The 24,855-nt window shown below is 37.9% G+C and overlaps 2 protein-coding genes across 4 annotated transcripts in view; both read right to left on the reverse strand.

The window, feature by feature from the left end:
- The window catches only part of LOC149083308 (uncharacterized), a 112,845-nt gene extending 89,178 nt beyond the window's left edge, over window positions 1–23,667 (reverse strand). The window contains exons 1-2 of one of the 3 annotated variants that reach the window (XM_089236544.1): window positions 23,557–23,667; window positions 21,936–22,054 (exon numbers count right to left, since the gene is read on the reverse strand). In XM_089236544.1, the coding sequence (XP_089092670.1) occupies window positions 21,936–22,034 (99 nt within the window). In that variant the 5' untranslated portion in view covers window positions 22,035–22,054; window positions 23,557–23,667. Of the gene's footprint in view, window positions 1–19,024; window positions 19,284–21,935; window positions 22,055–23,556 lie in introns of those variants that run through there. The other 2 variants (XM_089236545.1, XM_089236546.1) reach the window with 2 other exon arrangements.
- Window positions 1,210–5,276, reverse strand: LOC149083309 (uncharacterized). The gene is made up of 2 exons (XM_089236543.1): window positions 4,862–5,276; window positions 1,210–2,601 (listed from the first exon to the last, which is right to left on the reverse strand). The coding sequence occupies exons 1-2, from the start codon at window positions 5,001–5,003 to the stop codon at window positions 1,907–1,909; spliced, it is 837 nt and encodes a 278-aa protein (XP_089092669.1). The 5' UTR covers window positions 5,004–5,276; the 3' UTR covers window positions 1,210–1,906.
- Window positions 23,668–24,855: the final 1,188 nt, after the last annotated feature.

A 24,855-nucleotide genomic window follows, 5' to 3' on the forward strand; every position in this document is an offset into this window, starting at 1 on the left:
TGAAGGAATCCACGACAACTGATCAGTGTGAAAAGTTGAAAGGAAATAGAATATTTCACAATTCTGTATTGGTATCTGACTTGCAACACTGAAGAAGGATTCGAGATTCAGATTGCGCTGAAACGTCACTGTGAAATGTGATTATACAAAAGCATTCGCTTCAAGTGGAAAAACAGCAGCAAAAACGTTATATATTCTAGTGGTCTTCAAATTGAGAATGATTAGTAAAAGCTACACTGGTAGGAAGTTCCTGGTTACTTCGGAATTACCTTTCCTCTTAAAAAAAACTTTCAAAGTGCTTGCATGGTATGGCGCTGAAGTCCAAAAAAGCTTCAATGGTGTGATTTGGACAATTTTGTCTAAGCGAACTACAAACAATGCTGTTGCGGACACGTATTGCAGTTCTTTTTAATTCTGGCCATGCAGCCATGTTGCATGTACTTGAATGCCTATGAATCTCAGCTGATAATTAATTAGCACCAATTTACTGTGGGTTGGACAATGAGTGTGACGTGTTCGAGATACCATGTAACTGAATTAATACTAACTTAGCTTACTTTAAAAATCATTTCAAAGCATTTTCAGGGTATGCCAGTTCTAAATCTGGAAAAAGTGGGAAGGGAATATTATTATTTACAAAACACAATCACTATGCTGAATTGTCCATCTGCCTATTTATGCTTCTAAAAATGCTTAATTAAAACTGGAATTTTTTTTTTAATATACTTTATGGCGGGGTTGGCAGGTTTTTGACGGTTTAAACTGTTACTTCAAAAACGTCAAATATTGCTTTTCAATATAAAAATTTCCATTGGAAATGCACACTTTTAATTGCATGTAATGTTTAAAGTGGCTATGCTATACAAAGAATAAATATTTAATATGATTCTAAAATAATTTTCTACTCTCTACAGAATTATTTTGAACAAAAAATATATATTTTTTCTTATGAAATATGCAATTTGAATGAAGCATAGCATAAACATGAAGGGAAAACTATGGAATGATTTGACATTCTCTGATTCAAAATGATTCTTGACCTTCCAAAATTTCTTCAACTGCTTATATATGTGCTTTGATATAAACCATCTGCTGTACTCTTTTTTAAAACAGATGAGTGCTTAAAAAAGTTCATTACATCATATATGTGATGATGATTTTTGTTATTAATAAATTATCTAGATAATCACTGATACTTTTATTGTGCAATTAAAACATTGAAATATATCTAGCGATCAAAATATTAAATTGTAAAACTAAAATGACATTTAATTCGGTAATGCTAGCGTCTACATGAAGCTTAAGAAACTTCTTAACTTATCCTTAGTCAAACCTAGTTATTCTTACTTCTGCACTATGATATGGTATATTTAATAGCATTTATAATGCAATGGTTTTCCAGTTGAAGCTGTATTTAATTTTAATGTTCATTTAATATCAATGTTCAATAACTGTGCAAAAAAAAATGTTTTGGGTATCAAGTCCCATCAGCTTTTCTTTGGTTGAAAATACTCTTTAAAACTCTATGAATTAATACACACTGAGCTCAAAGAAATTTTTAGATGAAAATAAATGGGTTTAATTAGTGTATTAACTATGTTCTGAAGTCTTAAACCTAACTGTGATGTCCCTATCATACATATTTTGAATAAGCAGCTCTATTCCACTTAGCAAATTGAACACAGGTTAGCAGTAGCTTAGATAAAATGAACCACAAAACTATATTTTATATCTTCTAGACTCTTGTTGAAAAATTCAAAATTGCAAATTATAATTAATATTTGTTTTAATTGTTGTAATAAATGTATGTTCAAAAATAAAACATTGTAATATACAAAAAGTTTTTCATCATGTTATATTCCTATAGTGATCAAAACGCATTCATTTAGGTTTTTGACAGTTTTTGTCACCACGCAATTGTATTTGAGGCGGTGTTCACCTCCACAATAATTTCTTCATGCGGTAATATTTGAGTAGTTTGGTCGTTTGAGGTACCATAACTTGAATTAGGGCTGGCTCGAGTGTCTGGGAAAGCGAACTCGTCAACTAGCTGTTGAACTCGACTTCTAAATCGCATTTTCACCTCCTGCGGTATTTTGCTTACGTAAGGCAAAAGGCTGCGGAAAAACAAAGCATCATCCGTGTCATCACGTTTGCGTTCTTGCACTATGCGTTCCAACAAAGACGTCTTTTTTTCCTCAATTATTATCATTTGCTCATTGCACCTGAAGTTTGAATCATTTCGCTTCCTTTTTATTGGCAGATCTGGGGTTTCATCCAGCTGCATTTCTTGAGCTGTGTTTTGGGTGTCAGAATCTTGCATTTCTGTTTCCTGACTACCATCCGCAAGCTCTGTTCCACTCTCAGCAGTGTGAGCTATCATTTCAAAATTTTCACTGCCCTGATCAGTTTTGCTGCTATTCAAGTTGCTCGATGAGGCTCTTGGCTTGACGATGCCCGCTAAGAACATGAGCGATTTGAAATATGGCCACTTAGATACCGTTTGACTGCCAGGATCACCTGAACGTCTAGGAGGGAACTTTCCCATTTCTACTGCGAATTGGTCTCTCAGATACTTCCACTTTTTACGCAGAACCCCATCTGAAAAAAACAAACAAAATTATTAGTTTCTCTAAATGTTTTCAACCACAACATACATGTTTCGTTTTTTCTCTTCCATTCTATTTTCATTTAATATTAATAAATATGCAAGTAAAACTGAATAAATTCAATATCCTTTCATTTTAGGTATCTGTCGACTGGACTATCGTTCAGAGCATTGGCCTTCAGTTTCCGGATGGGCAAATCCACTGTTGCTGACATAGTCAAGGAAACAGTGGAAGCGATATGGATTGAACTGTGCCCACTACACATGCCAGTTCCAACTGTTGAGTCACTGAAAAGAAACTCAACAGAATTCTACAACATTTGGAATTTTCCGCATGTAGTTGGCTGTCTGGACGGAAAGCACGTGCGTTTAGTTTGTCCAGCAAACTCAGGCTCAATGTTCTACAATTACAAACAGCATTTTTCCTTGGTACTGCAGGCCCTTGTTGATGCCAATTACAAGTACATAGTTGTTGACGTAGGAGGGTATGGAAAACAGAGCGATGGAGGGACATATTTAGCATCTGAGTTATTTAATTTCATCAACCAAGAGCTGATAAAGTTTCCTGCACCAGAAATGTTGCCGCACAGTCAAATGGAAGCTCCCTTCGTTATTCTTGCGGATGAGGCATACCCTTTGCTTCCGTACATCATGAAGCCTTATAAACGTGAGGGACTGACCGAGACAAAACAAATGTTCAATGAAAGATTATCACGTGCCAGAAAGACTGTGGAATGTGCATTTGGAATAACATACTCAAAATGGCGCATACTTTCGAAATCAATAGAGACCTCAGCACGTCTCGCTGATAAAATAGTCAAATGCATTTGTGTTTTGCACAATGTCGTAATTGACCGAGAAGGAATGCATAGAAACCTGTCTGATGTTCACATTGCAGGACACGAGGTCAGTTGGGAAAGAAGAGGGAGGCCTGCAACTCAAGCAGAAAACGTCAGATCCACATTTGCGCAATACTTCCAAAAATATCCTTTAAGTTATGTGTGAAAAGTAAATGCATAAACACGTACATAAAATTTAATGTTTAATTTCTGACCATTTAAATTTGACAAGAAATTTGTTTTATGTAACCTACTTACACAATTAAGTGGACTTCTTCAAAGAAGTGTCCTTGGCCCCATACCTTTTTCACTTTTTATCTATAAACTTGATCTCAATCAGGGTATCAATGGGATTGCTAGCAAATTCACAGATGATGTGAAGCTAATGGACATAGTCGGGAATCAAAGCGATAAGGAATTGCTCCAGACCAACTTAAACAGGATTGGAGCTTGACAAATGAATGGAGCAGGACATTTAATGCCGAAACACATTACACTGACATGATGTGATTCCACGCCCCGTCTGAAACGTTGTGAGTTCTGATTCGTGGAAATTGTGTGACGTGAAAATTCCATGTCACATAATTTTCATGTCACAGACTTGCTAGGAATCAGAATACACAACGTCTCTGACGGGACGTGATTATCACATCAGTGTAATATGTTTTAGCGTTGATAAGTACATGGTCGCTCATTTTGGTTCGATTCATTTGCCTGTTGTGTAGTATTTATGTTGTTGATGGATTTTGACCCAAATAATCCCTGCAACTGGTTATCCAATGTTTGAACAACTTTGGATGAGACTGGCTTCAGTTTTCTAAAGTTATACACGATGAGACTGTCTTTAAATTGCCTTATGCAAACCTTAATGCACAGTAAATTGTAATAGTATCTTCCGTTTTCTTCTGTGTTGAATAACTTCCGTACTTTGTTTGACTGAAACCCCTTACACAGTTTTCCTGATGTTTTATGTGCTTACATTTCATTTATTTTATGCATTGTATAGTTTGTATTCTTAATATTTGTTATTTTGTGTTTTTACTTATATCTTGTTTTCACCGATTAATATTTTGTAATTTTGTTTTAACCATTTCATAGCTCTATTGTAATTGCCAATATGTAATTTAACGTATATTTATGTTGTCATGGGTCTATGCATGCAAACAAAGATATTGATTAATAATTATGATGTGAAATAAATAAAACTGAATTTGAATATTTACTCAACTTAGTTGTTAATAACTGGCTGCTCTAGTCCCATTCAAAAATATTCAGCAAAATCTAACCACACAATATTGTGAAATGCAGTGAATAGGTTTGTTGAGTAAATACTGCTCTAGTTGTTTGAAAAATAATGATCTATAAATAAGCTGAGTCAAAAACGAATAATAATGAAACATTATTTCTCACTTACCATCTTCAACATTCAATTCAGCAGCTATCTCTTTCCATGCTTTGTCAACAACGTTGCGGTTGGCGTGGCCTTTCAACATTTTGTTCCAAATGACACTTTTCAGGAATACTTTCGCAATTAAAATATCTTTATCCACGTCCATTTTATATAAACAGAGAAAAACGTGCAGTCTCAAGAGGACAAGAACACCACGTGCACCAGAAGATAACAACACACCGAGCGTGTTCAAGCGGTGAGCAGTTCAAGCGAGAAAAAGAAATAATAATTCATTCCGGTTAAAGCGGTTAAAAGCGGTTTGAGCCAGTAAATGCAGGTAGGCGGGCGCGCTATGACCACCTCAATGAGTTTTCACGATCTTTTTTTCCCCGCTCGCCCGCCGCGATGAGACGAGAAGCGAGAAGCGGTTCACTATGGACGTACCCTAATGGATGTTTCTTCCCGTTTGGAGCGTCTCGAAACGCGTGCTCGATCCCAATCAAGAAATCGCCGAGGATCTCGTCAGCGTTCCAGCAGTCGTGACAGAAATTACCAGCACTGCTGGTACCACTGGCGTTTCAAAGAAAAAGCAACCAAATGTGTCCAGCCTTGCAGTTTCAACCACCAGGGAAACTAGCTGGGCCGTCACTCGATGCTCAGAGTGACGGCAAACTCGAGTGCTTCCGGCTATGTCTGTCTGACCAGTCATCTTCCGTGCAGTTCCTCATAGACACTGGCGCTGATGTATCTGTACTGCCACTACGCAAAGAAGATTCCCGACGTCAGCCAGACAAGCTTCAGTTGTTTGCTGCAAACGGAACTGCCATACATACCTTCGGTCAACGACTGTTAAAACTAGACCTAGGACTTCGTCGTGCATTTCATTGGTCATTCATCGTTGCTGCCGTTTCACGTCCAATCATCGGATCTGACTTTCTGCGGCATTTTGGACTGCTTATAGATGTTCGGCGCGGTCAATTAATGGATCCACTCACTGAGCTTCGTTCACATTGCAAGATTGCTGGTGCGGACGTACCATCCCCAGCAGTGAAATGCATCCGGGACAATAGTGAATTTCATCGAATTCTCACCGAGTTTCCTGAACTGACAGAGACTGTAGCAACATTTAATGCTGTTAAGCATGACGTCCAACACTGCATTGAGACCAAAGGCCCACCAGTTGCATCAAAACCTCGCAGGCTACCACCGGACAAGCTGCGTGCAGCCAAGTGGGAATTCGATCATCTAGTTGCCCAAGGAGTTTGCCGACCATCTCAAAGTTGCTGGGCAAGCCCACTGCACATGGTACCCAAGTGCAACGACGATTGGAGACCATGCGGCGACTACAGGAGACTAAATGCTGCAACTATCCCTGACAGATATCCAGTTCCGCACATCCAGGACTGTCTCCATGTGCTAGAGGAGAAACAAATATTCTCCACCCTAGATCTTGCAAAAGCTTTTCATCAAATCCCTGTGAGACAAGAGGATATTCCGGAAAACAGCCGTAACAACACCATTCGGACTGTTCGAATTTCTCTTCATGCCGTTCGGACTGTCGAATGCAGCTGCAACATTCCAGAGGTTCATACATATGGTGTTGCAGGGTTTCACCTTTTGTGTACCGTATTTCGACGATGTTCTCGTGGCATCTACAAACACTGAAGAGCACAGGGAACAACATTTGCGCCAAGTATTCAAACGTTTTCTGAATTCGGAGTTCGCCTCAATGCTACTAAATGAGTTCTGGGGCAACCATCAGTTCGATTTTTGGGTCATATGATCTCTGCAACCTCTTCCTGAGAAAGTGTCGGTCATCGCTCAATACCCAAAGCCAGACACAGTCAAAGGGCTCCGACGATTTTTGGCCCTCCTCAATTTTTATCGTCGCTTCGTTCCAAAAGCAGCAGAGACGCAGGCACTCCTGCATAAATTTCTAGCGGGTTCCAAGCGAAACGATAAGAGAAAAATCGTTTGGACCAAAGAAGCCGATGAAGCATTCCTGAAGTCTAAGCGGGATCTGGCAGATGCAACAGCTTTGGCATTTCCAGTGGAAGAAGCAGCTTTGGCTATTGTGGTAGATGCTTCCGATATTGCCATAGGCGAAACTTTGCAACAACGTGTGTCAGGATCTTGGCAGCCACTTGGGTTCTACTCCAAGAAGTTATCTCACACAAAAGAATGTGTGCACAAAAGAATTACAGTGCCTATGATCGAGAGCTGTTGGCAGCTTATCCTGCTATCAAATATTTCAGGCACATGGTTGAAGGCCATTCATTCGTCCTGTACACGGATCAGAATCCTCTCACATATGCCTTCAGACAGACCACTGACAAGTGCTCACCTCGTCAGCTTCGACACTTGGATTTCATTGACCAGTTTACCACAGACATCCGACACATCAAGGGTGCAGAAAATGTTGTGGCAGATGCATTGTCTCGGATATCCATATCAACCATAGACACACCATCTCCCACCGACTTCAAACGAATGGCAGAGGAACAACTCAAAGATGAGGATATTCAGCAACTACTCACCAATCCTTCATCTACTTCCTGAAGATCCACTCTCTTCCAGCTGATGAGTCAAAGCTTCAGCTGTACTCCGATATCTCTACAGGTCGCATTCGACCATTGGTTCCATCTTCAAAATGTAGGGACATCTTTACTACCTTGCATGGACTGGCACATCCTGGAGTGAAGGCCTCTGTGAAACTAGTTGAAGAGCATTTCATGTGACTCGCACTGAAGGCTGACGTGACCACTTGGGCACGTACATGCATTAACTGTCAAAAGTCTAAAATGAGTCGGGATGCAAACAGCCCACATGGGGAATTTTCACCACCTGATGAAAGGTTTGAATACGTCCACATTGATATTGTAGGCCCTTTGCTTCCATCGGAAGGCTACAAATATTGCCTCACCTGTGTGGATTGCTTCTCTAAATGACCTGAAGCATTCCCTATGCCGGATAGCTCTGCTGACACCGTGGCCAAGGTTTTCTATTCTGGATGGGTTGCTCGGTTCGGTTCACCTAACAGAATCACCTCAGATCAAGGTGTCCAGTTTGAGTCCTTTTTGTTCAAGGCTCTAACGAAGTTCTTGGGAACCAATCGCCAGAGGACCACATCATACCATCCACAAGCAAATGGTCAAGTAGAACGCTTCCATCGAGACCTTAAGTCTGCTATCAAGGCTCACGCAACTAACCGCTGGGTAACAGTACTTCCTACGATTCTGTTGGGTTTTCGAGCCGCCTGGAAGGAGGACTTGCAAGCTACAACTGCGGAAATGATGTATGGTGCACTTATACGGCTTCCAGGAGAGTTTTTCGTACCTAGTCGTCATCACCCAGATCCATCAAGCTTCGTTGATCAGTTGAAGACCACCATGGAAAATTTAAGCCCAAGACAGACTGTTCGCCACGGAAAACATTGTTTTTGTCAGCAAGGACCTGCTGTCTTGCTCATGTTTTCCTCCGCACGGACACAGTGAAGAAAGGCCTAGAACCTCCGTACGAGGGACCTTACCAGGTACTGTCAAGATCAGAAAAGGTCTTCCAAATACTAATAAAAGGTCGACAGTAGCCGGTCAATTTGTCGCACTTAACTTGTCGCGATCAACTCGTCGCGCCTCAATTTGTCGCGGTACAAATTCGTCGCAGTGCCAATTCGTCGCAGTGCCAATTCGTCGCGGTACAAGTTTGCCGCCGTGTCTATTCGTCTTGACGTCAATTTATATATTACAGCGCAGAATCAATTCGTCGAACCGTCGATTCTTCACTGTACATGTTCCACGCGAGCTTGTATGTAGGTTTCTGTCTTAGTGAAATAAAAACATGAACAAAAGTGTACACGCAGTTAACTGAAAATAATTAATTTTTGTCAATGCGGAAAGGCTATCGAAATAAAAATTACAATATCAATTACATTTAAAAATTTAACTGCATATAAAAGTTTTATAACTGAATTTTCAAATATAATTAAACTTTGAAATGTTAAATAATTGATTTCTGCTGTGATAAAATTTCAATATCATGTGGAAAAATTTCGGTTTGTATGATATTCCCCCAAATTACAGTGAACCTATCTTTAACGGTAAATTTCTATCTGCCCCATGGGCCTTAAAAATTTGAAATGTTAACTAATTGATTTTTGCTGTGATAAAAAATCATGGGGAAAAATTTCGGTTTGTATGATATTCCCCAAATTACAGTGAGCCTATCTTTAACGGTAAATTTCTATCTGCCCCATGGGCTCGAGAGTTTCTCCCCATCCCTCCTTCGAGAGTCATCAACATTTACCATTACAGTACTTCCATAAGAACCTGTAATATTTAATTAATTAATAATTCAATTAAATTAATATTTAATTTCACCGTATAAGCCGCACTTACAACCACACAAGCAAACCAGCCAAAGATATGCGACTGATTATAAACATAAGATTAATGGTTATATTACACTGAAGAGCCAAAAAAACTGGTCCACCTGCCTAATATCGTGTAGGGCCCCGCGAGCCCGCAGAAGAGCCGCAACACGACGTGGCATGGACTCGACTAATGTCTGAAGTAGTGCTGGAGGTAATTGACACCATGATTCCTGCAGGGCTGTCCATAAATCCGAAGGAATAAGAGGGGGTGGTGGAGATCTCTTCTGAACAGCACGTTGCAAGGCATCCCAGATATGTTCAATAAAGTGTCTAAAATCAGAAGAGTGTTCCTGGAGCCACTTTGTAGCAATTCTGGACGTGTGACGTGTCGCATTGTCCTGCTGAAATTGTCGAAGTCCGTCGGAATGCACAATGGACATGAATGGGTGCAGGTGATTAGACAGGATGCTTACGTACCTGTCAGAGTCGTATCTAGACGTATCAGGGGTCCCATATCACGCTCAACTGCACACGCCCCATACCATCACAGAGCCTCCACCAGCTTGAACAGTCCCCTGTTAACATGTAGGGTCCATGGATTCATGAGGTTGTCTCCATACCTGTACACGTCCATCAGCTCGAAGCAATTGGAACCGAGACCCGTCAGACCAGGCAACGTGTTTCCAGTCCTCAACAGTCCAATGTCGGTGTTGTCGGGCCCAGGCGAGGCGTAAAGCTTTGTGTCGTGCAGTCATCAAGGGTACACGAGTGGGCCTTCGGCTCCGAAAGCCCATATCGATGATGTTTCGTTGAATGGTTCGCACGCTGACACTTGTTGATGGCCCAGCATTGAAATCTGCAGCAATTTGCGGAAGGGTTGCACGTCTGTCACGTTTAATGATTCTCGTCAGTCGTCGTTGGTCCCGATCTTTCATGATCTTTTTCCGGCCGCAGCGATGTTGTAGATTTAATGTTTTACCGGATTCCCGATATTCACGGTGCACTCGTGAAATGGTCTTACGTGAAAATCCAAATTTCATCGCTACCTCGGAGATGCTATGTCCCATCTCTCGTGCGCTGACTATAACACCACGTTCAAACTCACTTAAATCTCGATAACCTGCCATTGTAGCAGCAGTAACCGATCTAACAATTACGCCAGACACTTGTTGTGTTATATAGGCGTTGCCGACCGCAGCGCCGTACTCTGATTGGTTCCATATCTCTTTATTTGCATACGCATGCCTGTACCAGTTTTTTTGGCTCTTCAGTTTATGTCTATGCGACAGACCCATAGTCATCTTTCTTAATGGTGATTACATTGCCTTTGTCGGTGCTCATCCTGTGGGCATTATGAAAACTTCATCGAATCATCATTCATAAGCACTGTACATTTCCACCCTTGATCTGCGCCCAACTCCCTTCGCTATGAGAAATAGAAATCCCAACAAAAGCGGGAAGTGCGGCTTATACGGTGAAAATTAAATATTAATTTAATTGAATTATTAATTAATTAAATATTTTGGGTTCTTATGGAGATACTGTAATTGTAAATGTTGGCGACTCTCGAAGGGGGGGGGGGAACTCGCGAGCCCATGGGGCAGATAGAAATTTACCGTTAAAGAAAGGCTCACTGTAATTTGGGGAATATCATACAAACCGAAATTTTTCCACATGATATTGAAATTTTATCACAGCAAAAATCAGTTATTGAACATTTCAAATTTTTCTAACCGAATTTTCAAGTATAATTAAACTTTTATATGCAGTTAAATTTTTAAATTTAATTGATATTATAATTTTAATTTCGAGTGTCATGTACATGAAGTTACATACAATGGGCCAATTAAAAGTCTGATTTCATTCTTTTTACTCGAGAGTTGTTACTTTAGAGTTGAAAAAAAAAAAAAAATCAAAAATCGATTGACATTTCCAGTGGTGACAAAGATGCTGTTGGTGCCCAGGGTATTTTATGGAATGGGTATGCGCACCCAGAGAAATGATTCAGAAATCAAAATTAAACACTTCCGGCATCCTTGGCCAGTCAAAAGGTGCCGACATGAAGGAAACATTGAGGAGGTGGGGGGGGGGGCTAAAAATCGCCATTCATTCCGTTCATAAGGGACTCAAACCCGTACTCAGGAGGCGAAATGGTGCATTGAATTGTATATTCATGAGTTAGTGGAGTTGGGGGGGGGGGAGCCTCAAATGGCATCAGCCCCCAGTTCTGGTGCCTATGGTCGGACTGTTTGAATATTATTTCGGTGTGATAATACAAAGTGATTTGAAATGTACACTGCATTGCAAAAAAATAATTTGAAAATAATACTTTTCGCAGCTCTTACATAAAACTTAGGTACGTTGTTATAAAAAATTCCTTAAAGATATATTCTCTGCATGGATACATAGAAAGCGGGAACCGCGGCATATACGATGGAAACTAAATTTTCAAAATTTATTTGATCCCAATTTATTATTTGGGTGAGCTCCCAACGCCCCTCACTACGAGAAATGGAAATCCCGACAAAAAGTGGGAAATGCGGCTTATAAGGTGGAAATTAAAATTTAAAAATTTATTTGATCTCAATTTCTTATTTGGGTCAGCTCTTCAACATCCCTCACTGCGAGAAATGGAAATCTCGACAGAAATGCGGCTTATATGGTAAAAATTAAAATTTAAAAATTTAATGACTTCAATGAATACTTTCCTTCATTTGTTAAAAATTAAAACAGATGGCAAAGGGGAACATTTCCAATAAATGAGAAAAGAAATTAGATCCATTTTTTACGCCTAAAGCAACTACCCTATTTATAAGATCACAACAAACACATGAATTTTAAAGAAATTCAAATTTGTACTGCGACGAAATGAGCCTGCGACAAATTTGTACCGCGACGAAATGAGCCTGCGACAAATTTGTACCGCGACGAGTTTGTAGCACGACGAATTGACGCTGCGACAAATTGAATGCGACGAATTGTCCTGCGACAAGTTGAGCGCCACGAATTGACCTAGACCCAAGGTCGACCAGTATCTGTAAGCACAGACAGAGTCAAACCGGCTTATATCTGCGGTGATGACCTGCCCTTCAATGCCCACAAGCCTTCCAACGATCAACAAGCAACAACAACTTCTAACGATCAGCAAGCAACAACTTCACAGCAAGCAACAGTAACTATGTCACTATGAACTTTAGAACTAAGTCACTATGTGTACCTCAGACATTAATTGAATGAAAGAATCATTCTAAAAACTACTTAATGCCTAAAAAAAAAAAAAAATGAAGATTCACATATGTATACTTCTGGAGCGAAAAGGTTACACATATGTGACATGTAACATATATTTACGTACTCTAAATTATTACATATATACGCTACACGAAATTTCATTTCTTATAATTTAGAAAAGTACTGACGATGAGGTTTTGCAATTTTCTTGAAAAATTCATTTTATTCCTGAAATATTATGCAAGTGTTTACATTTTTGTGTGATAAGGTTATAAAAAGGTTTTTCAAGAATGTTGGAAATGAAACTTTTACTTATTATTTAAATATCTCATGACTGAATATGGTATGAGTGTGAATGTGTTACATTACATAACATAATATGATGCATTATAATTATATACTCAAAATAAATGTATGATTAGAGTAATTTTAATGTTCTTGGAAGATAATTTTTATGTTTTAATAACTCCTAGTTAAAATACATTTCCGAAATTAAAAGTGACGAAGTGAATGAGAAGAGAATATTTAAAAATATAAATGAAATAGGCTGTATATATAAGAGATGAGTTTTTAAATCCTATTATATATATATAACCTAAGTCTTAAATTATTAGGAATTATCCCTTTTGGAAAATAAAAAAAAATTCGTTTTTCAATATTTGTTTATATTATATAGAATTGATTTTTTTTTTCGAATTCCTCATTCCCTAAATATTTTACATAAGAATGAATGAAATTCATTGAACAAATGCAGGAAAGTTTTCATCAACTCGATGATCGAGTCAAATTTCGTTACAACATCCTAGCATTAACACGAAATCACTATGTTCTGCGAAAACGAGCCAAATGTATAAGTAATAGCGCAGAACCCGTTCTTTCCCCGACAATACAGCTCATCTTTTCTTCACGTTCGACAAGTTTTATGAATAGCGCTCGCGGTCTGTTATATCTTTAGTCTATGGTCGTAACACACCTTCTCGGAGCAGATATTTTCGGGGGGGGGGGGGGAAGAGACCCTTAAAAAGGAAAAGGTTATGGAAAATAAGTGCTTATTTTTTGTGAGGCCCCTATTCGGCTAAAGGCCACGGTTGCCCAAGCCTAGTTACGGCCCTGAACCACACCCAAAGCATCATCTGTGGAAATCCTGTTAGAAAATTTTGAACTTTCTAGCGTTCGCGCGCTAAAAAAATTCGAACTAATTGACTGACGTGAAGAAGGAGATGGAGGAATTAAAATATCTCCACAGAAATCACCAAGAACCGGTTCCAGAGACTTCGCCTACACATTTGTCTAGCTAATACTAATAATTTTTACTTTCAGGCTTTCTTTCACGTTTAGCTTTGTTTTTGGTGAGAATTGACAATATTGGATATTGCCAATTCTCAATACAGACACACGCTGTATTTTTCATCTATTTATTCATTGAATCTATCAATTCGAAAGAAAAAAAACATAAGAAACGTTACATAAAATTTTATTTTTCAGAAGTAGGCTGAGTATGATGTGAATACGTATTTCTAAGCGCACTTCTCATTTGTTTCAAAGGCCCTTCCCCCTTCTGCTTTTTCTAGTTTTGCAAAGTCTTTGACGACATCTTCGAAACTAATACTACGTAGCACATCTGCTTTTACTTTTAGTAGAGAGCATCAGCATCAAGCCTCTCTATTGTTCTGCAAATTTTTGTTTCAATGCTTCACACAATTCTGGCTTCAAAATTACAAAGTTACATTTTTATAGCATTTTCATTAAAATTTTGCTTGATTTAATATTTTTCTTATTCAAGCATTCTAATAAATTCTGCATCTTATTTGTTAGGATTGAGCAAGCCAAAGAAATGCAAATCAATGTTACTATCACTATTTTTGAGTTTACCAAAATGCATGTTTTGGAATTTTCCCTTTCATATTTTCCAGAAAGATAGACTTGATTTGATTTTTACTTTTTGTTCTAGTCTTTTAAAAGCATTCGAAGATATTTTTTCTCATTCACCGGTTTTTAGAATTTTCCAAACCGGCTTCAGGAGGAACCACTGAACCTTACCCGAGGTGAACAGGACCGATATTATCTCGGATTACTGAAAACTCAGAATATCAGAGAAACAATAGAAAACAACTTTCAGTGAAAGGGGTGGGGAAAACTTACACAAATATTTATTCAGGCCTAGAAGTGAAAATTTGAAAAAATGAAAAAAAATAGGAGAAAAAAACTTGAATTTTCAAATTATCGTAGTATTCAAAAATGCTCTGCGGTTCAGAATCATTCTTTGAGTATTTTAATTGCAGTATTATCTATTAATATTTCAAGAAACTCAAGTTCTCTAAGGAATTTAAAAAAAAAATTCATTTTCACAGAATGCAGTATCAAAAAACTATGTATAATAACAGAACTGGAAAAAAATTAATCAAATTTTTATTGTCACTTGAAGAATCCAATTCATGAGCATGAAAGCAGAAGTTTCTTTTAAACTGTTTTTAACACTATTTGCAAGAGAAAGCTGATAAATTTTCTGATTCTGTTCAAAAAGCAAATCATGCAAACACGCAATTAATTTTTTTATTATAGTCAAAACACCCTACTGGGTTGTTGGTTTTCTTACATATGCAACTAATGAATTGAAAAAAGGCAAATAAAAATAAATGTATTAAGATATCTTAATACGTTTATTATGGGCTCTGTTCAATTCATTAGTTGCATCTTGTATTTTTTTAGTTGCAACATTTATTGACATTGACAAAACTTTTACATCTCCAAAATTCTTTATTTTTGTATACTGACATGCTTAAAAGGTGCATTACTTTCCTTTAAGTAATTCTGTGCAGAAACAAGCTTTTTATTTCAATTATTTTTAATTTTTTTATTTCACTATATATCAATCTTCTCTATTTAATCTTCTTTTGACCTCTTTTCTTCACACATTGGCCAGCTTTAACTTCTCTTCTTCTTCGAATTTTCAGCCATTTCCTTCTTTTCTTTTTGAATTTTATAAGCAGTATGTGCTTTAGTCATACACATGGGCGAAGATACGGGGGTGGGGTCTATCTGTATATATGAATTGACATCATCATCGTGCCCCCCCCCCCAGACTTCCAAGTCTATCTCCGCCTATGGTCATACAAGTCATAACTTTTTTTGTAACTGGGACATGCAACACACTTCCATTCTTTTTCACAGCGTCTTTCACTAGCCTCACCCCAATTATGCACATTCTTCTGAATGACTGTCTGTTGTGCGATAGAATACTACCGATTTACAGTGAATCCTCTCTCAACATCTGCATTTCCATGTGATAATGCAAGACAGTTCTTGTTCAACAATGGATGTTGTTGGTACATTGAAATCCCTGTAAGCTTATCAACTAGCCAACTACCGTAAACACTCTTGCTTATATCTCAGTTGTATCTGCTCTAAGTCTCTCAAAAACCATCTGTTAATGGTAGAGCATCTCCTTGGAGTTTACTCAATTTAAGAACAGACGCATTGTTATTCTGGCATGTTCGACTTATTTTTTTTTTCTTTTTTTGCCTTTCGGGCAAAAAATATTATTGATCTGGACAGCACCGGGGGGGCATAGGGATATTCTCTCAAATCGGTATTATAAGGCTGCCGGCACACTACGGTTCGGCTGGCGCGGTTGATCTTATCAGCAACCGTGGAATTTCGCGTGAAACACACACTGCTGTTACCAACCGGGGTTTTTTTATTTGTCACGTAACATCTCGGGATTGGCTAAATTATTTTCGCCAAGCTGAAGTTGGCTCCAGTTAGCATGCAAATTCGTGCTCATAAGCTGCATTGCAGTAAAACCCCCCTCTTAACGGATACTCCCTCTTTTACGGAAAAATAATAATTTACAGTTGTATAATATATAAAAGTATGAATTTCAAACCTCTTTTTAACGGTCACCCATTTTACATATGTATTTAATTTTTTTGTCCTGTCCGTGTTCACAGAAAGGAGGGGTTTTACTGTATATACTAATAAAAATATTCATGTAATGAAATTTAATTTTCTGTAACAATATTTGCCATTTGAAATTAATTCAGAGTTGAAGAAAGACAGCCTACAAGTTGACCCATTTTTGATGCTTTTACGATTCGTGACCAAATCGCACAAATTTTTTTATATATGATAACTAGAATCATCATAATTAATTTAAATAACATATATATTAAAAAACTATTTAAGTAACATATTTTTGAAGTTTTGGCTTGAAGAAAATTATTGGCCATGAATTTAGCACGCTTTTCTTTGTAATTAAAGTGAATTTCCAATTAATTAAATTTCTAATTAATGGAAATTAAGCACAATAATTGTAATTTTGGGAAACCCCATATGACCAAAAAAAAAAGTCAAGGATAAAATTATTTTCTCCTATTTAAAAAAATATATATTTCTTTTGATGGTCAGGAAAAAAAAAATTCAGATAGGAAATCGGAATGAAATTTCTGAAAATTTCATGTTTTAAAAACTGTAAAAAAAAAAAATCAAATTTTAAAAAACATTATGATACAACATTATGAAGGGTCGTCTTAAGAGTATTATGGGCCCCCCCCCGGGCCAAGTGGTTTTTAGGAGGCCCTACATGGTAAATCCTTTAAAATTTCAATCGGATCTCATTTTTGGGAGGCCCCTCTTCTCTTGAGGCACCCGGGCCGTGCTCGGGTGGGCCTATGCGTTAAGACGGCACTGACTGATGCCCCGAACTCCGAGCCAGACAGGAGCGCAAATGTTAACCTTTCATCTCTCCTTCAATATTAAAAGGGGGCGCCAAAATGCGTGCTTGCCCCTGCTGACCACGCATGTCGTTGTGGCCGTGTACATCAGTATATATGTTGCAGGGTTTAAGGTACACACAGGGCCGCAGCTGGATACTTTTTTAACTGGAGCTAGCAAGCTTTTGGCGTCCCCGTGTAAGGAAAGGTTAGGAGTGGTGTTAAAGGGGCAATTCGGCGCCCCCCTAGTTCAGCACTCGATACAGTGGACCCGCTCTCCCTAGTTGCGGCTTTGTGTGTGTATGTAAATGAAAAACTACTTGAAAAGAACGGTAAGTGTGAAAATTGTCTTAGTGCACTCTCCGATATTACCCGCATACAACGTTTTGTCTAGATCAGCGGTTCTCAATCTTTTTTGACCCACGGAGCCCTTTCCAGTATATAATTTCTATGGCGGAGCCCCGTAGGCCTATTTTTTATTTATTCATCAAAGTTACCGATTTATTTTTATTCAAAAATATCAATAATTATTTTTTTCAAATTTACTGGTTCTTTTTTTATTTTCCTCGAGGGCCGCGGAGCCCTTGGGAGTTCACACGGAGCACCGGTTGAGAACCGCTGGCCTAGATGGGTTTTTTTTCATTGCAAAAACAACAGATAGACAGCCACATTCATATACGATACAAAAATAAATACCAAAAAGACAGAATAATGAAAGCAAAACACACACAATGCAGCTCTTAGGGACGTATTTCCTCCCCGGTTCATACTTAGGCTTTTAATAAACGTTTCAAAAGTTTGATATGGAGAATTTGCAAATGTAAAAATATATTCCTGCAGATGTCTGATTATTTTTACTTCTAATTTTTTATGAATTCATTATAAATGGTTGGGCTCCGTGGTAATTTGTACTCTTTTGGATGAGGTAACTAATTGGTTTATTGCTAACACGTTATAATCGGGATCCAATGCATTTCATTCAAGAGACTCTAAAATATACATCTCGGTTTTAGCGTAATCACGTTAGTTTATGAATGTCATTATAACCGAGTTTTAATGTATGCTCATGTAGGAAAGCAAAAAAATTTCAATAATTAGAAAAATTTAATTTTTTTCTTCATTGGTTTTTTTTATTGTTATCAGTGCAAAAGCGCCAAACAAAGAATTAGTTTCTGTCGAATAGAACTTCACTATACAGTTCTTCGAATTTGTCTTTTGCCCTCATTTTTATGGCAAACTGAGAAGGAGAGCAATTCCTTTGTCCAGTGCATCCGAAATCCCATCACCCTCCTTGTCAAACCACTTAATAGCCAATGGAAGACAGCAATCGCAGGTCCAGCCGAACCGTCATCAGGGAGCTCAAGCCTTCCCAATACATGATGGCAGCTTTCCGGTTACCCCAACCGTCCAAAAAAATGTGGATTTTCTCGGTTGAAAAAACCGCGCTCAGCGGTTGCAGTTGTATCTGTGCGTTGACAGAATAAAACTATAGATGATGCCTTCCCCCCCCCAACCGCGTGCAACCGCGCCGTAGTCAAGTCCCAGCCTAAGAACTGTTATTGAAGCACTAAAATTATCAGGGTTAAAAACAGGTTGGCGATCATTTGTATTGAAAATGGTTGATGAAATGTTCTCATCTAATTTATACAGGCAGCGGCCATCAATATTAAAACGGATCGTTTTGAAGTGCGTTTGTGAAGTTCGAACGATTACCGGATCTGAGTACATCGGATCTTTTACGATATTATTCGTATTTTCATCAAAAGCGTGAGGAATTCCATCTCAATGTATAAATATCTCGAACAAGTTTAGTTTGTTTTCTGGATTCTCTCTCGAAAGAATCCTTCATAAAAACGGGAAAAGGAAAGATCTTACCTTGCTGGTATTAAGTCCAAAGTCCTCAGAGACGCATACATTGCCGAGATAGTCCGGATCGTGTTTTCTAACTTCCTTGAATTTTTTAACACAATTTCCCTACACAATCCCACCTACGCAAAAATTTAGCAACAACAGGAACCGTAGAATTTTCACGGTCTGAGATCAGCGCACGGCCTGGGATCGGATGAATCACATCTATGAGTGTGCGTTCACGTTTCCGATTCTGGAAACCCGCGTCGTCTCCGATCGTTTAAAACCCTGAGTTTCAACTTTTTTTTAGCTTTTAAAAGCGGGAGATTAACGAAAAACATTTCTTGTTATTTCCGATTCCGGCAATCGGTAGCGATCGGGCCAATCAGAATAAGGAAACGCTCCGTTCATTTACATAGCGTGTCGCCGCTTTACGCAAACCGGCTGTGAAAAAAGCAGAAAATTCCCGTTAAAGATTCCGCGCGTGTCGGACTTGGAATTTGAACTAGATTGTGAGCGGTAATATATATATATAGAAGATACTGATTTCAAATCATCCTCATGAACAACAACCATTTTCAATCCACTGCTGGATGAAGGTCTCCTCTAAATTTTTCCATTCTGCACTGTCTTTAGCCATCCAGTTGGCTCCAGCTTTCCTGCTCTCGTCAATCCATCTTGCGTGGGAACGCCTTCTCGGACGTTTAACACCACGGGGTACCAATCTAAAATACTCGTGGTCCATCTGATTTGAATAAAATGATGTTTGTGAATTTTCTTTTGAAATCGATACGTCGAAAGAAATTTTCATACCATCACAATCATGTGAATTTTTTTCTCAAAAATTTATTTTTTCTCTCTCTCGTTTAGATTTCATCAAAAATAACAATTTTTTTTAACAAACGAGTTATAATTCATGAATCGGTTAGGAACACTGGCGTTATGGCATCCACAAGGGTGGGGCTGTCAGGTCTCCGACTTGGAGGCCCGAGACGAATCTTATCATTTTATGTTAAATCACAAGGAACTCGCTATTGAGAGTCCCGTGAAGAATCTGATCGGACGTCCTTGTTGCTAGATGTGCGGGGCATGACTTGTATACTGGAGAAGGGGGAATAGAGAGAGGATTTTTTCCAGTCAAAAACGAAAAATGAACAAATTTCATCAACATCCGGGTCTTGGTTATCAGCATACCTCTTTTCAAAGACACAAATTGTTAATTAAACTTGACACATGGGCAATTTGTTTTCCTATTATGTCTGACACCTAGTTTGGTAAATTGCACATTTTGCAAAACTAATAATTGAAAAAAAAAATTGGAACAAATGTGTGTATGTGTTTCAAATTTTTGTGAGAGGAATTCTAACTATGAATAGATTTGGTGAAATAAAATTTGCAAAAGAACTAATTTTTGACGCATTACATGTGGCTGGGAACGAAACCAAATAAACAATGAATATTGTTTTGAAGATGAAAGACAATACAATGCCCATAGTATAAAAGCAAAATCTAATTTTTTTCCCCTACTGCCGTTTGACGAGTAAAAAAATATACATACAGTATAAAATACAGGAGTAGAGAACAGACCCGCAAACACACACTATGAGCACCCTCCCAGCAGCACAATTCCATACTGTACTCAGATTTTAGGATGGGATACGCTCATTGGATAAGTACGTCATTAAAGATCGAGAGAAATTGCAACCCCGAACATATCTCGTGACATTAGACCCGAACATCACCGATTCGGAGCTAAACAAGAAAAACCGACGGAAATTCAGAGAAACAGTGAAAAATGGTCAAGTTCGTTAGCTCTAGCTTCAACACAGGAAAACTTGTGAACGGAATTCCGCATAGAGGTTCACTAAGCTATCCGGATGGGAAACGGAGATGATATCCTCCGCGTGACTCCCTCCCACACTGCTAGAGGCTGTATACCCGTTGCAAAGTTGTTTTTTTTTTGGATTTGGGCTCCTCGTGGTGTAGAGGGGGGGGGGGGGGCGGGAGAAATACAGCAAATTTTTTTTTGTTTTATTTATTATTATTTTATTTTTTTTTATATTATTTTTTATCATTACTATTTTTATTTTTTTTGTCTATGTCCTTCCGTATGTCTATGTCTCCAAAACCTTTGGATACATCCAAATTACGAAATAGCAAATTATTTCTTCGGCCATAATCTTCCGCGTAATTCAGACGTTTTTACGAGTCCATTCACTTCTCTCTCTCGATCGATCGATAAACGTTCATTCTCTGCTTTCAAATTTTCACGTGCTCGTTTTTCTGTAATCAGATACTCTGTAACGAGAGACAGGCATGTTTATAAGGCCTGAAATTTTCTTATTCATCGACGTGTAATAACAAGTCCGTGCTAGCAAGAATCAGTTGTTTTAATTCTTCCAAGTCGTCTTTGATATAAAAATCGTCACCTGCTTTATCCAGTGCCTCCCGAAGATCAAAATTTCGTTAAAAGTTTCGATCAAAATTGACGTTTACTTATTTTGGTTGCGATAATGGAGTTGATGAATGCGGAAGTGTTTTACTGGGTCGGAAATAATTCTCAATACGCTCCCGTCTGTCTTGTTTTTGCAGTCTTATCTGCCTTGGGCATCCCTGAATAGACTTTCGAAGGCTTTTCTCTCACTTAAACTAAGTTATGGTTATGATACTTTCCACACGTGACGGTTCCGATAAAACTAGCAAGTACTCTATCCAAATTTTATATACAAATTAAAACTATGTTCTTAAAATACGTTAAAAATGCAAAACAAATCATAAATGACTGCAAACTCTAAAAAAAAAATAATAAATAAAAGTCATTGCATTGTGCGAAAACACGAACGAGAGAGAAAGAATATGCGACCGATCGCATCGAATTCAAAAATAATTTCGATAACGCTTAAAAGTAATTAGTAAATCTATATAGAGATACGCTTACCTCGGTATCATTTGACTTCGGTTCATTGTGAGCAAATACGTCGAACAGCATTGGAGTTCCATTAATTCCAACTACCAGAAGAAGGTGAAGAAATATCATTTCGGACAAGAAATTGAAAGCTACACATGAAAATAAAAATTCACCGAGTCACAACCTTTTTCTACGATATTGTCTCATTACCACTAACTATTCACTCAAATTCTGCGATGAATGAGAATATTATCCAGTATATGTTTTCGGTAATTAAAAAATCTTTTGAATCAAACTTAATTCTCTTAAAGTGAATTGCTACATAACATTAAAATGTAATAATTATGTCCAGTAAATTGTAAAATTTTTATTATCCTATCGAATGTCCCATCAATTTTTAAATCACGATCTTTAGAATTATGAAATAACATTAACTCTCATATCAGAATCGATGAAGAGCTCAAATTACATTTCGAAATTGAAAAACAACGCTAATCGCATGATTTAGTTGGAAGGAAAGATTTTACAACAAACGCTCGCGCTTGAAAAAGAAAAAATAAACACTTGAAATAAAATTTCTCAGGCCGAATGCACTATAGAGAGAATTTTTAGAAAATTTCTTTTATGAAACTTGAAAAATGCAACCAATAAACGTTTCGGTGTAACCAGTGGGCTTATTGTTTGTTTCTTTCGAGTTTTGTAAAAGAACTTTTATCAAACTTTTATAGAACGTAATGCCGGCCTCAGAAATAAAAAACAGCCGATCTAATCCATGAAGAAAGGCAAATATATCAACGAAACAAAAATGCATTGATAGTTCCAAACTGACCTCCTTCGTATCTCCTCTCGTTATTTCTTACAAGGTCATTATTATTATTTATTTATTTATTTTTTTGCCCTCCCCTATACACACACGTTTTTGATTTCTCGTTAGCAACATTTGTTCCTCGATTTCGAAAGTATTTTGCGGGTACACCTCCCTACAGGCTTGTTCTATTCCCCATATAGTTTTTTCACCAAAAAACTGTTGCCATAACCTTTTTGGGGATTTCGTTGATTCACTTTTTTGCGTCGAGAAATCTGGTAACTATGGATACGGGAATCGGTATTAATAATAATAATAACGTGATCCTCACGATCCCAAGGGATCGTCATGATCCGTCCAGGGAATTTGTTAGTGTTAGTAAACATCCATGCCCGAACCGGGATTCGAACCCAGACCTGCACAGTGAGAAGCTAGTTCCCTAACCACTCGACTGCCAGGCGGCGCATTATTGACGGTATTATTCAAAACTTTTCATTTATTCAGTGTCACACAAAAATGAACGAAACTATAAGGTTGGAATATCGTATTTCATGTGCCCAAGAAACAGCTAAATTAATCAAATTTTCCGTAATTTCATTGTACCCAAATGGGCCTTATTTTTGAAATGACTCTGTCGTGAATCACGTGCTTCACAGTGAACAAATTCCTGTTCAAACCAAATGAGAGGGTATGAATCTGTGCCCCCCCCCCCATTTTAGTGTCATGTTTTTAGTGTCTTAGATCTCTTATTATAAATCGAGTTATTATACTCGGTGCTTCAAAGGCATGAGAAAAATTGCAATTGGGCGATTCAAATGAAAACAGAGAAAGAAAACCGTACCTTACCTTCGGAGCAAATATCCACAACTATCTGAATCCTAAAATTTCAGGGCATTATATGAATGCCGTTATGACGCATAAGAAGAAGAACAGAAAAAATAAATGTCTCGGCAGCTCTTATATAAGCTTCATGATGACCCAGAGATAATATTGTGTTGGAAGAAGCGGAGAAACTTCCAAATTCATCATCGTGGATGTACATTGTAATGTCGGTGAGGTCATCTGAATCATAGGGAGGAGGGCAATCAAAGCACTCAGATGTCGTTCATACCACAAAAAAGAGCAAATGTCAACAAGGAACTTCTGGTACTTTGTCTTTATGAGCGACGAAGCTGAGTTGAAGAAAACTGTTTACCGCAAGATCGCGTAAGAACCACCTCTGCTACGAAGATTTCTCAACTTTCTTTTCAAATTACATATAACTACAGTAATGCATTACCTCGGCTAACGAATTTTATTCGTTACTAGCTATAATACCCGGCGCTGCCCGGGTATTCTTCAATGAGGCGTTTTGGATCACGTGATATCTTCCCTCTTTCTTTGAGAGACATACAAACCGTATCTAATGTAACCAATATGGGTACTTCCTGCATGACTCATCAAAGAAACAAATCTAGATTTAAAGAAACGTAGAAAGTATATTTTTTCTTTTTTACGGGGCGCTGGTATTTCGATTCCCCCTTCCCCTTGAACTTCAAATTATGCATCTGCCTGTTTCTGCTTCAAAAAATACTTAATTAAAGCTGTGAAGTTTCTTCGATGTACTTTACGGGCCCATAATTAATTTTAAAACAACCTAAACTATATGAATTTATGCAGTTGAATATTAAAAGATAATACGAATACATTAATTTTCATGCTTGAGAACATATAAATAAAAAGCTGAAATTAATGCTATTGCATGGATATCGAGCTCAAAAGTAGGTCCGGCTAATCACTTCATATTTAATCTCCTGGGCTTCGTATTTCTAAGCGAACTCAATATTTCAAAAATCGAGAAATCAAAAATTAAAATTTTTGGAATTATTGATGTAGCAGAAAACCCCACTAAATTCCGCGTTTCTACAGTTAAATCGACAATTTTAACACTGATTTCTATGGGGATCATCCTTTGCCTTACCCTCAGGGATGCTAATGGTGGTGTCTATTCAAAAAGCTCTCATTACTGGGAGGATTGAATGAAGTGGAAAACCATTATAAAGGCATAAAACACGTCTGAAACGCATTGCTAAGGAACCACGAAAGTAAATGTTCCGCAAGTGATTGTTGACGCCCAAAAACCATTGTTGCCCAACAGTTTTTTGT

This window comes from Pholcus phalangioides, unplaced genomic scaffold (genome assembly GCF_987345545.1).
Source record: "Pholcus phalangioides strain wild (caught in Gottingen) unplaced genomic scaffold, Ppha-v1.0 ptg000009l_1, whole genome shotgun sequence".
NCBI classification, from domain to species: Eukaryota; Metazoa; Arthropoda; class Arachnida; order Araneae; family Pholcidae; genus Pholcus; species Pholcus phalangioides.